This window comes from Aythya marila (assembly GCF_965140915.1).
Source record: "Aythya marila genome assembly, chromosome: 1".
Classification (NCBI taxonomy): domain Eukaryota; kingdom Metazoa; phylum Chordata; class Aves; order Anseriformes; family Anatidae; genus Aythya; species Aythya marila.
Window position 1 is genome coordinate 148,155,158 of NC_139042.1, and position 15,511 is coordinate 148,170,668.

General features: G+C 41.8%; 2 protein-coding genes across 5 annotated transcripts in view; one reads left to right on the plus strand and one right to left on the minus strand.

The window, feature by feature from the left end:
• The window catches only part of LOC309873997 (protein mono-ADP-ribosyltransferase PARP12-like), a 16,502-nt gene extending 9,544 nt beyond the window's left edge, over positions 1–6,958 (minus strand). The window contains exons 1-7 of the mRNA XM_082751876.1: positions 6,407–6,958; positions 5,464–5,599; positions 4,120–4,414; positions 3,110–3,208; positions 1,965–2,088; positions 484–679; positions 286–359 (exon numbers count right to left, since the gene is read on the minus strand). Of these exons, the coding sequence (XP_082608002.1) occupies positions 286–359; positions 484–679; positions 1,965–2,088; positions 3,110–3,208; positions 4,120–4,414; positions 5,464–5,599; positions 6,407–6,747 (1,265 nt within the window). The 5' untranslated portion in view covers positions 6,748–6,958. The remainder of the gene's footprint in view (positions 1–285; positions 360–483; positions 680–1,964; positions 2,089–3,109; positions 3,209–4,119; positions 4,415–5,463; positions 5,600–6,406) is intronic.
• Positions 6,959–9,384: 2,426 nt separating this feature from the next.
• SPIC (Spi-C transcription factor) overlaps positions 9,385–15,511 on the plus strand; it is a gene marked incomplete at its 5' end in the record, with an annotated part of 29,431 nt that continues 23,304 nt past the window's right edge. Inside the window, one exon of one of the 4 annotated variants that reach the window (XM_082777641.1) lies at positions 9,385–9,504. Of the gene's footprint in view, positions 9,505–9,989; positions 10,099–15,511 lie in introns of those variants that run through there. The other 3 variants (XM_082777642.1, XM_082777640.1, XM_082777643.1) reach the window with 3 other exon arrangements.

The window sequence follows — 15,511 nt, forward strand, 5'->3', positions numbered from 1 at the left end:
AGCTCTTATGCAAAAAAGCACCTATTAAGCAGTTGAAAACTGTGGAAACTGCCTCATGACAAAGCAAGGAGTGTTATGAAGCCTGAAGTTACACGGCAAAGAGTTGGCAGTGACCACTGTTACTGATACTGCAGATTCACCAACAGAGCTGAGCAAAGACACAGAGTGCTACTGCAACCTCAGAAAAGGAAGTTTTAGTTTGGAGCAGTGAAAAGAATGTATTAATGTGATCCTATCTGACGTGACTCACTGAAGAATTATCTGTTAATAATGACTATGACTCACCAGTGACTATGACTCACTCTATCTGAACCAGTCAAATACACAGGGAAGCATCTCGTTAGACCTTTAAAACCCACCTGTGAAGTGAGTGTGAGAGGGAGGGGGTGACAAAAGAGAGGATATAAACAAACACTGTGCACTACTCAGTAATTCTGCATTCTTAGTATAGAGCTAAGATTCTCCCCAGCTCTCCACACTTACTTTCTTTCCATACTCCTTCCACACACCATATTCATCTTTCCAATACCAGATCCATTCTGTTGTAAGAATGAAGTGAGGGGGTCTGGTCACAGAGGAGGCTGTAGAAAGACGTCTAACCTTTCCAAAGCCACAGCACATATTCGGAAATGAGATGCAGGACAAGCCATAGCCACTTTCAGTAACCACGTTACTAGATCTGTTAAGAAAAAAAAAATGTTTGTGAAGCTTTTCACATAGTTTCAGAAGCCTGCCACAAAACTTCAAATTAAGTCAACATCACTCAAGAGCAGAATACAAACTTGTTGTTTCCACAACAATACCAGTTCTGTCTTGTGTTTGTACATATTTTTTCCTCTTCAGGTATACAAGGTATTCTACCAATTCCACGGTGCGGATAGGGATAGGGTGGGTAAAGGGTAGAAAAAATCCCATGCTACTTTCCCATCCTCCACATCAAGAGGTGAAAGAGAACATTACTTCTAATCATGGGGTCAAACCGTATAGACAAGTTCAACCAAAGACGGATTTTCAAAACTACATGTGACAAATCATCATTCAGTAAGATTTCCTATGGCATCAGCATTAGGAACTATTTATCCACTTTTTCAGAGTGAGAAATACTAGAGTCGGATCATTCCCATAAAATAATTGAGGCAGGTTGTCCCTGGCCAGCAGCCAGGTACCCACAGAATGGCTTGCTCACTCCCCCTTCTCTTACCTTCCCTCTTCATTAGGACAGAGGGGAGAAAAGAGGAAGAGCAAACACAAGAAAACTTATGGGTCAAGGTAAAGGAAGCTTATGAAGTAAAGAGAAGAAGGGGAACATAATAAATAACTAATGATTTTTAAAAAATCAAAGAAAAGCAAATTGCTTCCCACCTCCCACAGACAGACTGCGCAGCAAGCCTCTGAACAGCAGCCGCCTTGGAAACCCCCAAACTCAATCCCTCTTCTTCTAGCCCTGTTTTTACGGCTGAGCATGACATTATTGGGAAAGAATATTCCTTTGGCCAGTTCAGGTCAGATGTCGTAGCCACGTCCTCTCCCACTTTCCTGCCCACTCCAGCCCAACTCATTTGTGAGGGCTGAGAGGGACAAACAGAGAAAACCTTGACTCTGTGCAATCACTGCTCAGCAAGAACTAAAACACTCGTCTATCAGGAGTGTAGTTTTAGTTACTAACCCAAAACACAGCTCTGTATGAGCTGCTAAGAAGAAAGTTTTAACTCCATCCCAGTCAGACCACATGTGGTAATCCAAGGGGTCCTATACAGACTTTGAGCATGAATAAATCACAATGGATCAGATCTCCAGCAACAGCAGATCAATGAAGCCAGGTCAGCAGAAGAATGCCAAACAAGGCTAGTTCTGTAATGACTGCAATAGAATTGCAGCAATTTATAGCCACTGAGGACCTGGTCCAATATTGCACGTCCAGAGGGCAAACTCCAAATGCTATTAAATCTTGTAAGAGTTTATACCTGATGTTTTTGGGGTCACAATATTCTTTTTCTATTTCTTCCATATTCTTGAAGTCCTTCCAGGTATTACCATCAAAGACCTGCCATCTATATGGCAAGTGAAAATGAGTTCTGGTACACTTGTCTATGGAAGTAAAATGAAAAATAAGACATGCGTTACTTTTAAAGTCTTTGAGGAAGACTCCCACATTTGAGGCACACACGTATACCTAGCTGGTGAAATAATCAAATGCACAGCTATGGCAAGTGTTCACCTATGGAATCATTACAAGCAGTAGTTCAGAATTTTTCAGCATGATCAAGAAAAACTTGACCCAACTTTGTAAGATTAACCACCCAGTCCCACAGAGATATTACTAAAAAAAAACAGTGTTCAGTTTCAGGTTAGCAGATAGCTCGTTTAAAGACATCAGAAAGTCAATAGGCTTAAGAGTGCAGTAACTATTCCACTAGCAACAGAAACAGTGGTTGCAGTATCAGTATCGCAGGAAATCACTCAACGAGTCAATATGCAGTCATTCCTCAATAGCACTGAAGAACAAATCACCAGTACACATATGCATGAACTTTAAGTTAGCTTTCATGGTAGAGCAACTGGCAACATAACGACAGAAAGTCAAGATGACTGCACCACAGTTCGTATGAGAAGATGTGCAATACCTCAGAGCTATCACAAGTCAAGAACATCAAAAAGGAAAAGGATGACAAAAGGACATCTCAACAAAAAAAGTCACACAGCGGCATTTTTCTGGACAAGTCAGAACATTTTCAAAGGGATACCAAGCTCAGACAGATGCAACAGAAGAATGCTGGACAAAACAAGGGAAAATGCAGAATTCAGAGTGTCTTTTGTAGTTATTTGGCAACAGGACGCCCATCTTTCAGCAATCCCTTAGGTGAACCCAGCTAAAGCAGCCAATCTCCAACACAGGACAGTATTAGACATTTCAGAGCAAGACAAAACAACTCTTTTGTGTGGTACATCGGGTCAGTCAAACGTTTTCTTACCAGCACTCAGCATTACGATGCAATTTAACTAAATATAAGCATAAGCTTCAAAGTTTCCCTTTTCTGTGGAAAACGTCTATCACTTTCAGTTTCTCAGAAAATGCAAACAGACTGGACTTGCTACAGTCACAACCTACCTTTAAAACCACAGCTTTTGTACAGATGATACAAACAGATCTGTTCTGATTCATCATTATTTGTAGATGAAGACTCCTGGCTAGAGCTGTGTTTTCTCTCTAGAGGGGGAAATTATAAGCCTTATTAATATACTTTGTTTCAGTAAGTCGTCTTACAAGTGTAGCTATAAAGATGTCTTTGATAACCTCATACGCACAGGAGTCCTATCCCTTATCCACCCTTCCTAAATTTGTCTTTCTTATAGCTGCTGAATTCCTCACATGCAGTTGCTAGCAGTCACCACAAAATAAGAATAGAATCCAGTGCCTCTGCATTTTACGATGGACTTATCTGTGCATTCCACTCAGTTGTTCAACATAGGCAGCTACAAAATTCAAAGTCTCATAATGTGATACTTTGTAAATCAAAGCACACCTAAAGAAATAATAACTGCAGGGAGAATAGCAGAGATGAACATACACACACATGGATTCTCCATTCTGTTATCCATTTTTTTCCAGTTAAATTATAGTAACTGACAATTCTAAGGAACTTCAAAAGAAAAGAGCAAACAAAATATTGTATCTCTGAGAAGCATTTAGGATACTGCTCTGTGAGTTCTTGTGCTAGGCAATGGCTATTTAAAAGAAAAAAAAAATGAGAAAATAGTTTATAATCACACAAATGCGACTTCTATTCTCAAATGGTTCTCTACCCTTGTTAATGCGTTTTCATGAAGAACACATCAAATATCTCCCGATCTCCAGGTTGCAGTTATGGATTTCTAACCCCCATTTTAAATTTATTTATTTTTTAACAAAAAATCCAAGGACTATATTTCTCAGGCAACCATGCCTTGAAATCCACTCCACTTGAATTTAAGACAAGTCACTGCCAATGACTTGGGTGCAAGGTCCATCCTAAAAGATACATCAGGACGCGGAATTCAATTTCCTCTTTCTTAATGGCATCTGTGTGAATATTCACTATGGTGACTCTTCTGGTGCTTTCAAAAGATTATATGATTTACCTTTGCATGGTGAAGACTTGTTATCTTCTATGTCATACACACTTCCGTTGTTATTTTGTATGGCATACATATTCCTATAAATGGAAGGCAGTTTCTGAATAATGTCTGGGCTTATTCCCTGTCTCTTCAGTTTCTTGTAACTTTCTGACTTTAACAAGTCATGGGATCTCTTGCAGCTGCTGCCAAATCTGCACTGTCCCCGCAAAAAGTACTGGCAAGCATGCAGCTTGGTGCAGGTCTCTTTAAAAGTACAAGATCCATAAGGTCCATCACCTTTGTTGTAATGCAAGCAGACCTTGAGTAAGGAAAAAAAAAAAAAAAAAAAAAAAAGAACTTAAAGATTCAAGTATAACATGCACATATATTCAGACTGTTTGAATTCAATAAATTTTACATTTGCATTTAGAAGACATACAAGTTTTTCTTCTTGTTTTCCAAGTGATTACTTGATAGTTTTTTCCTTTTCCCTGCTAATGTCCAAAAAGATCTTTCACCAGAAAACAGCCGTGTCATTGACATTCTCAAGCAAATAGTATTTTGCTCTGTATCATATAAGTGTAGGACAGCAGATTTTATTCTGTCACTACCCTAACTCTCCAGTTTTCTAGTTTAGGAATAGTGAAATTTTTCAACCCAAATTTGGTGGTAAGCAGTCCTGAGTCTGGCTGGCATAGAGTTAACTTCCATGTTCCAGTTTCTTCACAGCAGCCTGTACGCTGCTCTGTTTTGGATCCGAGACCAAAACACTGCTGATAACATACCAGTGTTCATCAGTAGCAGAACACTGCTTGCACAGCCAAGACTTTGTCTTCCCCCCACACTTCAGGAAGGCTGTGGATGGGAAAGAAGCTGGGAAAGGACAAAGCTGGAATAGCTGACCAAAAGTGGCCAAAGGAATGGCCCATACCTTACAACATAAAGCAATAGAAACAGAGGGACTGAGGGGTGTCCTCTTACAAGGTGCTTGTTGCTTGGAGACTGGCTGGGCATTGCTCTGCTTGTGAGCAGGGGTGAACATGCAACACTTCATCTCTTCCTCTCTTTCCTCCACTTACTAAGCTGCCTTTAGCCAGACCCTCACTCATATTTTTCCACTTTTGTTACTTCAACTTTCTCGAAACTGTCCTGCAGGGAGCAGGGGAAAGGGGAGGGAGCAAGCGGCTGAGTGACTGCTCAGCTGCCAACCAGGGACACCCTCCTGTGTAAGAGAACAGGAGATTTAAAGTATTACATTTGGATTATGCTAACTAAACTGATGCCTAACATCTCCAGCTAACATCAAACCTCTTCCACTTTGTGAGGGTCACCGAAACAGGCATACGGAACCATCACACCACTGCTCACCTCAGGAAGGAGGGAGGGATCGTTTTGAAGCAGAAGCTGACGAAGTTCATTACTGCTAAAATTCTCAAATCCATAACGTTTTAAAACACGGTGATTGTGGTCAGTGTAGAAGTCGTGAACAAACTTGCATTCCTTCCTACACGTTAAGAAAGCCAAGTGCAAAATGAATGTGATGTACTGGCACAATTGCGCTACCCCATCTATATTACACTAAACAACTTTAAAGGCACATCAGATTAGTTAGTTCCAGAAAAAAAAACGGCAGCACTGCCTTCTAAAGTAATTACGTGATTTGCACAGCAGACTACGAAATTACCCTGAGGGTAATTACCATGCTACTTCTGATTTACAGCTGTTACAGCATTACCGCTGCCTGACAATATCGGCGTGTTTGACCTGTGCACAGGGAAACCCCGAGAAGCCAGGCAGTGTTTGCTCCTGCTCATCCCAGGGCATCCCTGCTCAGCTTTGTGGGGTCCCAGCGCATCCCTGCTCAGCTCTGTGGGCACGAAGCGGAGCGCTCGGGTTTGTTGGAGGCGCCAGCCTCTGCGGGGCAGAGGTTAAACAGCGCTTTCGCCCTAGCCCTACAGGGAAGTGGCAGAGGCTCCAGATAGGACGGTGGGCTGGAAAGGAAGTGTTGCAACCCAAACAAGTCTGAAACCTCTCCTGCCTGCCTTGAAAAAGACAAAACAAGAGCACTTCAAGTACCTCGGCCGGCAGGGAAATGCAAGGAAGGGTTTTACCGAGGCCTCTCCGTGCCGGGAGGGCACAGCTAGCGCAGGGCCCCTCTCATCTCACTCAGGGACCCCCGGCCGGGCCCAAAGCCCCGACCACCCCCGCCCAACGCAGCCGCACGCCCAGGGCTTGTGAAAAACAAAAACACCACACTTTTATCCTCAAAACGCCTCTCCCCGCAGCCCCCCCCGGCACCCCGCTGCCTCACCTGGCCTGCTGGTTGCGGCAGAGCCCCTTCAGGTGGTACTTGCAGAGGTGCAGCCGCCCGCAGCGCCCCTGGCAGCCCGCGCCGTGCTCCGGGCACAGGCGCAGGGCGCTGGTGGCCACCACCACCACCACCTCCTCCTCCTCCGTGTCCGCCGCCTCCTCGGCGGGCCGCCGCAGCAGGGTGAAGCGCTCCGTGTCCCGCAGCACCGGCTCCAGCAGCTCGGCCCTGGGCCGGCCCGGCAGCTGCTGCCGGAGCTCGCTCAGCTCCAGGCTGCCGCCGCTGGCGCACAGCACCCGCAGCGCCTGGGCGGACAACGCCATGGCTGGGGACAGCAGAGGCATCACCCCCGGTCCCGGTCCCGGTCCCAGTTTTGGTCCTGGTCCCGGTCCCGGTCCCAATCGGCCTGGCCGGCCTCGAGCGGCTCTTCCCCGGGCCGCTCCACCCCGCCCGAGGAAACGAAAACGAAAGCGGAGCGCGGCCGTGCCCGCCCCGGGGCCGGCTTCCCCGTGCCGCCTGACGGGGTGGGGGTGCGCCCTGCGCCGCCCTCCTGCCGCCGGGCCTGGGGAGCCGTCCCTCAAAAAGGGGTGGCAGGTGTGGGGTGAGAGCCCCAGGAGGCCACAAACAACTCTCCCTGCCCGCTCTGGTCGCAGAAAGAAAGGCTGGCCTGTGAGGTCGACCGCCATTAGGCGCCAGGAAAGCCTCTCAGCAAGGTTTCTGACCTGTGCCAGGTTTCTAAGGATGCTTTGCGAGGGGCAGCCTCGTGCTGCACTCAGTTAAAAGCTCAGCCCTGGCCACGCTGGCTGGCAATGCCCCTGCCCTGGCTGCACTGCTGGCAGAACCGCCTGATAAGCAGGGTCACCTCATCCTTCTAAACTGCAGCCACAGCACCGGAGTGTGGCTCACCTCCAGGAGCTCACAAACTCTGGAGTGTGGGAGCATGTCTTCGTTTTTTAACGTGCTTTCCTCGTTGGGTTGTTTGGGCACTTCATCACCCTCTTTCAGAGGAGTGCTTTAAGCGATGCTGAAAAAACGGTACGAAACACCACTCTTTAAGCCGGAGTGCCGGCAGCAGGCACAGGCACTGACAAAACTGATAGCACATCACATCAAACAAGCGTCCCGCCTACTTCCTGCTTCTGCCATTCAGGTTCTGCTGCGTGCAAGGTTCATCTGGCTGCCTTTCCCCTTGTTTCTTCTTATTTCCTGCTTCCCCTGTGAGACCAGGAAGGGAGCGACAAAATGAGAAGCTGCACGAGTACATCAAACAGAACAACAGCCATGCTCTGCCACTTAGAGGCTCATATAGATCTGTAGCCTGCTGCTGACGAAGGATGTCACCAGATGCCTAGCAGGCAATGTGAGAGGCTGTAGAGTCACTGCCCTTCAGCCCTCCCTCCCAGCCTCGGCTGATTAAATTTCCTGAACCACAGAAAAGCGCTATGCACTTTCTTGATTCAATTTCTGATTTTGTAGCTACTTATATCCCCCTTTGTTGTCTCTTTTCCAAACTGAAAAGAGTTTGAATCTATTTTAACTATTCTTGGCATAGAAGTCATCCCATAGCTTGGGCTGTCTTTGTCCTCCTTTGTTTGTTTCCTAACACAGTCTCTCCTTAAGGGGAGGACCTGCAGATGATATGCAAGATGTGAGTGCATCAAATGTCCACAGTAGCTTTTTAGTGTTTTTTTTTTTTTTTTTTTTTTTTTTTTTCTTTCAACTATTGCTTTCCTAGTAATCCCTGTTATTTGATTTTATTGATTGCTTTTGAATAGGGAGTGTCGTGGTTCATTTGGAACTCTTAAATATACAGGGACCTCTGTACCCTGTCAATGAATTTTTATTTTATGAGCTCATTAGGAAAGAAGACAAACAAACATGGCAAACAAGGGCTCAGTCACCTTTTGTCCTAAGGGCACTCTAAAAGACTTGTCTAAAATGTGAATTTACTATGTCATCACTCCATTAATTCATGAAGTTTCTTGCTCACAGATTCTCTAATTCATAACTAACTCATAACTTGCACGCCTATGAGCAAAATAGTTACCTAGCTGGCGGCAAGAGGGCTTGTGCCTTCTCTGTCACCAGGAAGCACAAAAGCCTCAGCAGCTTGGCTGCTGTTGTTGGATCCACCTCAAAAGCTTTTCAGGGAAGCTGATATATTTATACTATCCAGCTTGGAAGTGAATAGAATAGAATAGAATAGAATAGAATAGAATAGAATAGAATAGAATAGAATAGAATAGAATAGAATAGAATAGAATAGAATAGAATAGAATAGAATAGTTCCCGTTGGAAGGGACCTCCGAAGATCATGAAGTCCACATCAAGTCTACAAAGACCATCAAATTCATTTGGTCTATGCCATTTCTATAAGTTAGTGGATACTGAAGAAACCTCTCCATGGTTTAATAATATGCAAGAATGCAGGGGATGATGGCTGCAGGAGACAGCAAGCTGCAGGGGATGACAGCTGCATAATGACCAACGTGTTGCTCAACTCTGACCAAATGGCTCCACAAATGGCCAGGCCTTAGTGTGAGCTGTGTGTTAGGCCAAAACCTGAGCAGTTAGTGAGCAAACTGCCACATCAGAGCTGGTGTTTTCACAGAATTATGCCACTATCCATAGATCTCATTTCTGACTGGTAATAGGTCAGAAGCCATTCTGTCACCGAATAGCCAGACCTATAATTCTGTCAGTTTTCCCAGGAGAAAAAGTTGAACTAGAAGAGCAGCCAGTGACTGATGCAGAAGAAAGATTTGCAGATCTTCTTTTGAATTTAAGTACCTTCCCATCCCCAAACGCATACCCAAAATAAATCATAGCTTTTTCCTTCTCACATGAGTTTCTTTAGTTTGTTTTGTGGCATGTTCCTCAGGAAGAAAAAAAGTACCTCTTTGATTTGATACAACTTCCCCACCTATGAATTATATATAAGCAAAATTGTATATTCTCCTTCAGAAGGATTTTCTGCTAATGAAAAAGTCACTTTTCATTTGTAAAATTAAATATCTCCAATGTAAGAATGGATTTCATGAGACCTCAGGGGCACATATGGCAAGTGGCTTCTCTTCACCTCCCAAATACGCTAATTAAAGGTAAGGCTGTAACTGTTTTGTTAAATGCCATTGTAACGTAATTGCTTATGAGCTATTCTACCTACCGTTTATGACTGCTTTGTGCATTGGCCCTGTAATAAGCTCCCTTTAAGCAGTTCCTATGGTTTCAGAACAGCTGCTGGACCTGCACATGGATTTTTAATAGCTGTGGGACTTCAGGTATAGAAGTTTCAGTGAGCCACCTCTGCTAACATATGCTGTATTGTATGCTATTGTGCTATGAAAACTTCACCCTAGAAATTTTCAAATGTCAATCATTACATTAATATCTTTATTTTTAGTAACAGTTGAAGGATAATTGTGTTATTTTGAATTGCAACATCATTTCATAATCTTGCATGTGTTGGTCTTCAAAATGGAGTAATGTAATGACTTTTCAATGAATTTGAGCACAAACCTTTAAAAAATCCCTAGTTTAACAGTAGGTGGTGCAAACCACTTCCCACCCCATCCTTCTGTTTTAGCCTTTCCCCTACCTGGTATGGAGAAGCTTCTAGCTTTGGGTTGTATGCATTGGATGGAGACATCATACTGAGCCTTCCCTATATTTCTGTAGAAGTTGTAATTACACAGGTAAGGAAAATGAGCAGGAAAAGGTAGATTTTGGACTTAGTTGTGAGCTAGAATGTTTGTAGGTGGAACACCACCTTCTGGTCTGTACAGCTGCACTGCTGACTGGGGACTTAGAAGTTTGGAAGAGCAGTATGTTCCTTTGACAATGGTTTTGATCACTTCTCAACCTACATTTAAACACATGTTCAGAGGGCTAATCCTTTCTCCAGTGATGGTCTGACAGCACAGTTACTTTTAAACACTTGGCTAAACTTTTGGTAATGTTGTGTGCAACTGATCCATTCATTCTGGCTTGTATTTTTTGTATACTATTTCTACGCATTACACTAATTTCTTCACTTATCACTTGCATTTCTGAAATGTGGATTAATTGACAAGATCTCTGTATGACAACCTTCCAATTACAATCCCAGGAATTTCCCAGAGGCACACTAAACTGAAAACCAACCAACCAGCAGGTGACACATACCCACAACTCCAAAGCAAGAAGCAAGAACTCGGTTCTGGTGCAGTACATGATTAACACCAGAGAGTGGGGCTGTTGGCTGTCCCAGAGATCTTGCATTCTTCGCAGAAAGCAGGATAAATCCTCGTTTTCTATAGTTGCCTGAGGACTGAGATTGTTTTCATCATCTAACTGTATAGACCGGGTGGGATATATAACACCCATTTTTTAAATCAAACTGTTTATTTAATAATAATGAAATGAATGAACTGTAATAAAATAAATAAATCATAAGTATAGTTTAGTCTAATGGTACATGCCAGAATTTGCATTTTTTACAGATTACATTTTTGCGTAAATACTTCATAAGTGGCCTTGCTTCTGAAGAGAAAAATAATTTTGGACTGAAAACTCACAGTTCAGTTAGTGATATATTTAGTGACTCTTGTTTGTCATTGGCACAGCTCTAGTTTTATTCTGTTGAAGCATTAGTTTCTAGGTGCAGGTGTAAATGTCTGTTTATTGTGCCAGCCATAGGCTTTTATTCTTCTCAGCAGTATAGCTTTAAAAGGGTGTTGTTTTCATACAGACCCATTGCCTTTTACACTGGTTTCCTCCATCATACAGAAACTACATCTTCTAGACACTTTTTTCCTCTGCAGATCACCTGTGTCCCCTACTTTATTCTTCTAAGGGCTGTCAGGCACTCTTCTACTAGGTCTGGTCCCAAACTTACAGGAGTTTATGTGGGCAGGAATCTCTTCATTACTTTTGATACCACAATTATCATTCCTCTGGTGGCTGTTTCACTAATCCGCTATTTCATGAGGCTCGCTCTTGTTGGAAGAGCAATACAGAGCCCTTTCAGCTCACATGTAAATACATCCCTGAAATTTGCAGTGTGTTTGCTGGAAACAAGTCTCTGAAGCACATCTTTCTCCCAGAACTTCTTAATTAAGGGCTAATACTATATTTTTAATACAATATGGATCCTCTAATAAGCAGTTAGTGAGCAACATCCTGAGCAGCAGGATTTTGATTTACCCCGGAAAGGCTGTGTGAATGGGAGTATATATGTCGGCCACAGATATACAGAATGTCCTTAACAAGTGGCTCTGCATGGCTTTGTCCAAATTTCTTCCCATGACCCTTTTTACAACTGTGAAAGTTTCTTAGACCGCAAAGGCACTCCTATAAAGACCAGGGAGGCTGTCATGATCATGAGGGGAAAAAAACACCAACCCATTGATTTTACCTTCATTTTTATTTTTCTCATTCTCTTCATTTAAAATTAAAAATAGATAGATAGATAGATAGATAGATAGATAGATAGATAGATAGATAGATAGAAAGAAAACAAGGTGAAACTTGTGTGGCATGGGAACCAACCAAAACAAAAATTTTATTGAAATAGGTACAAGTAGAGATGCCCGCAGTTTAGAAGCCTTTTCTTGTCTCAGAACAGTTTTGCCTTCATTTGTCAATCATCCAGAAAAAAATGACTGTCCTAATATACATATATGGCTGCTAATTCCTCCTTTAACCCTTCCACTTTGAGATAGGAATGGCTTCCCTGTTGACAACAAGTGAATAGGAATCCTGTTTTCTTTAATGTGCCACCAAACCACTTATCTACGTATCACAGATATTTGCTTAACATAAATTCATTCAAATTATCCGTTCCAACAGTTCAAACTGTTCTTTTAAAAGCTTCCTAACTTTTCAGAGTTTTTTTGTGATAAAAAAAAAAAAAAAAACAATTTGTCTGGAACCAGAACAATTACTGAAGCCCATGTCAGTTTTCATTTTGCACTGCAGTCAGCAACAATGCAAAAGCTGGCCTGACTGTATGGTGCTTCAACATATGTTAGACAAAATATGAAATTCCATTGATAAGAACTTAACCTCTGATGTCTCCACCAGTGGTAAGAAGAGATGTGTTTATTACAAGAAGAGATGTGTTTATGACAATGTGTAGCACATACAAATTAAAAGTCTGAACATACTAGTTCAAAGCAAACAAGCAAACAAACAACCTTGCTATTTTTTGTTTATACTATTGGCATTTTAATGACAGTAATAATGGTACGTGTTCATCAAACCAGTTTGGAGCACAGGACAGAAGGGATTACTTGGATCAGCAAGTCTATTTCCTCACAGTCACATGAACTTCATTTTTTAGATATCCAGTTCAGAAAAGTCCACAGCATAATCAGCAGGTTCCTTGAGTCCCAGAAAGCTCTTCTTTAGCACTTTCCAACAAACTTAAGGCATGTACCCTCTGAACACACCCAGGAAAAAGAAGGATCATTACAACTATGGAAGGGGACAATAGATTTCAGAAGGAGTATGTCTATTTTTCAAAGCCTTTGAAGATAGCAGTCAGCTACAAATTTGAAATGAAATTTGCAAGCGAATCTAAAACAAAACCGAAAACCAAACAAACAAAAAACCACCACAACAAAAACCTACCTTTGCAAGAAATAAGAAATGTGTGGCTTTATTTTCCAGTTGCTATACCCTACTTTCAACTGAAGCTTCTTTACTTCAGTGTGAACTTTCTGAAGTTTTCCTGTGCCTTCTTCCTTTATGGGTCCATTTACTCCTCTGTGTGCTCATCAGCTAAATTCAGTTATTCATGTGGTGTGTCACACAGCACCTGGAATGTCACAGGGAAATGATTCAGAGATCAGTAGAAGCTACTTACGGTGGCAGGGGATAAACATAAGAACCAAAAGACCTCATCAAAAAGAAAAACAAAAAACCACCCTGTGCTTTCCAGAGCTTCTTGCAGTAGTATAGTAAGGTATAAAACTAACCTATTCATACAGTACTTAACAGCTATCTAGAATCCCAGCTAAAATAGATGCTTGGTAAAAGGAGGCCTAAATTACACAGAATATTTATGCATTTAATTGTAACTACATTTGTGAAATTAGAATGTATTCAGACATATTAATCAGATACAGGACATACAGCCAAAGAGTACTTCCATTAAGATCAAAGGCAATATACTCTATAATGTAGTTTATTACTAGTATTGACAAAAACATAATTTCAAAGACTCCTTCATTTCAATTCTTTGGTCAATGACCCAAAAGAGAGGCGTTTTGGCCAGGTACTCATTACAACTGGCAAGATACACTGGCTAATTGAGATTCTCTTCTGTTGATCTGTGCAAGGCAAATCTTCTACATTGGCATAGAAAAAAAGGGTGTTTATCAGCTCAATTGCTGTTGGCCTTGTTTTCCTTCTTGCCACACAGCTCTGTCTGTATCAAACTATTTATTGAGCTATCTACCTATGCAGTGCCTTCTAATTTCTGTATAAAAATACTTTCCATGTATTTTTGTGTAATGAATGCATTCACTTCTTCAAAAGTTTTAAAATAAAGCTGGTATGTCTGCTGAAATGTAGGATGTGGAATTACTGCTTTTCTTCTGTGAGAATGGTGCTACCGTATGTTACCAAGTTTCACCTTCTATAAAAAAAAAAAAAAAAAAAAAAAAAAAAGAGGAACTTATTTATAATAAATATTATGCTGAGTCAAATAAGTCTTCTAAAAGCAGATTTACAATTATTTTCTAGCATTCTCGTAAGAATTCTGTACTTAGAGATTGTTTATCATAGGGTTGATAACATTTTCTTCAGCTTATTTTCCTTTCTTTTGGTTCCTTTGACCTTGAACTTTGGTTCAAAGTTATTACTGGTCAATGTCATCTTCACAAAGAAAAAATTTTTGATCAGTCTTTGTACCTTGAAATAGCAAAGAAAAACCTCTTCAAAAGGCAACTTGTGGTATTTATTATCAGTAATGTTTAATACTTAACTGTTGGCAAATAGGACTGAGTAAGAGGCCTTTCAAGAATACATCAGTCTTTAAAAAGGAAAATAAGAGTATAGTCTAAAGCAGGAAACTGGTAAAACACAACCTTCTTGTCTGTGCATACAATTTTGAAACTACTTTGAAAGGATTTGTGATTACAAATCAAGTACTCAAAAGTTAGTTACAATATGGCAAAATTTGGTTGAGTGGTACAGTTTCAATTTGCCCCCTATATACATGTGTTAAGATAGTATCTGGACTGCATCACCCCCTGTTCCTGCTACAAGACCTTTGCTGTGCATGCATGGGTTAGTGCCTCTTTAATGACTGACTACCCAGTGGGATTTCATTACTAATCGCATCCGCATACATAGCTTGCTGCATGCTGTCATATGTTGTTTTCAAGAGAGCACTGCTAACCTCTTTATGGACTTTTTTTTATGCTCCTCCCATTACAGCATACGAATGCTACATAAGCACAAAAACATTTATGTTCATAAGAGCTTTGAGTTGTGAAGACAATCTTATTGTCCCTGCATTATATGTGTGAAACAAAGGCACAAAGAGATTAAATTAGGGAATGCTCATTTTTTGTATTTGATATGAGATACCTAAGAACTCTTGTTTTAGAGAGTTCAGCATTTGTGGGCAGTTTATGGGCTTGGCTGGTGCTCAGTGACAGCAGTTGCAGCTGGTACTACTCAGCATTTCTGCAAATCTGTACCGAGGTCTCAAGTCAGATATCCAGAAAATGAGGAACACACAGCAAGTGACCACCTGTGAAAGTTTGTTCAAAGGGACTTGCCTAGCATCATTTGGGAACTCTGTGGTAAAGACAGGGTCAGAACCCACTTCTCCAGGGCAGCATTCAGCTGCATTAACTTTGAGACCATCCTCTCTCTTCCTTAATCACTAGAGAATTTATAACTTCTGCAACAGATGCAGAAGCATTTCTACAGATGACAGTCTTGTTTACCCAGTTCAGCATTAGAGTAAGATTTATTATTTACGCCATGCACAGAAAAAAAGTAGGGTCCTTGAAAGGAAAATGTTCAAATATGCACCCAGGGAAGAGGGAAGGGACATGATTATGTTTTGATTTTGGCCTTTTCTCTCGGGATAGTGCTTCTGCAGAGCCGCGA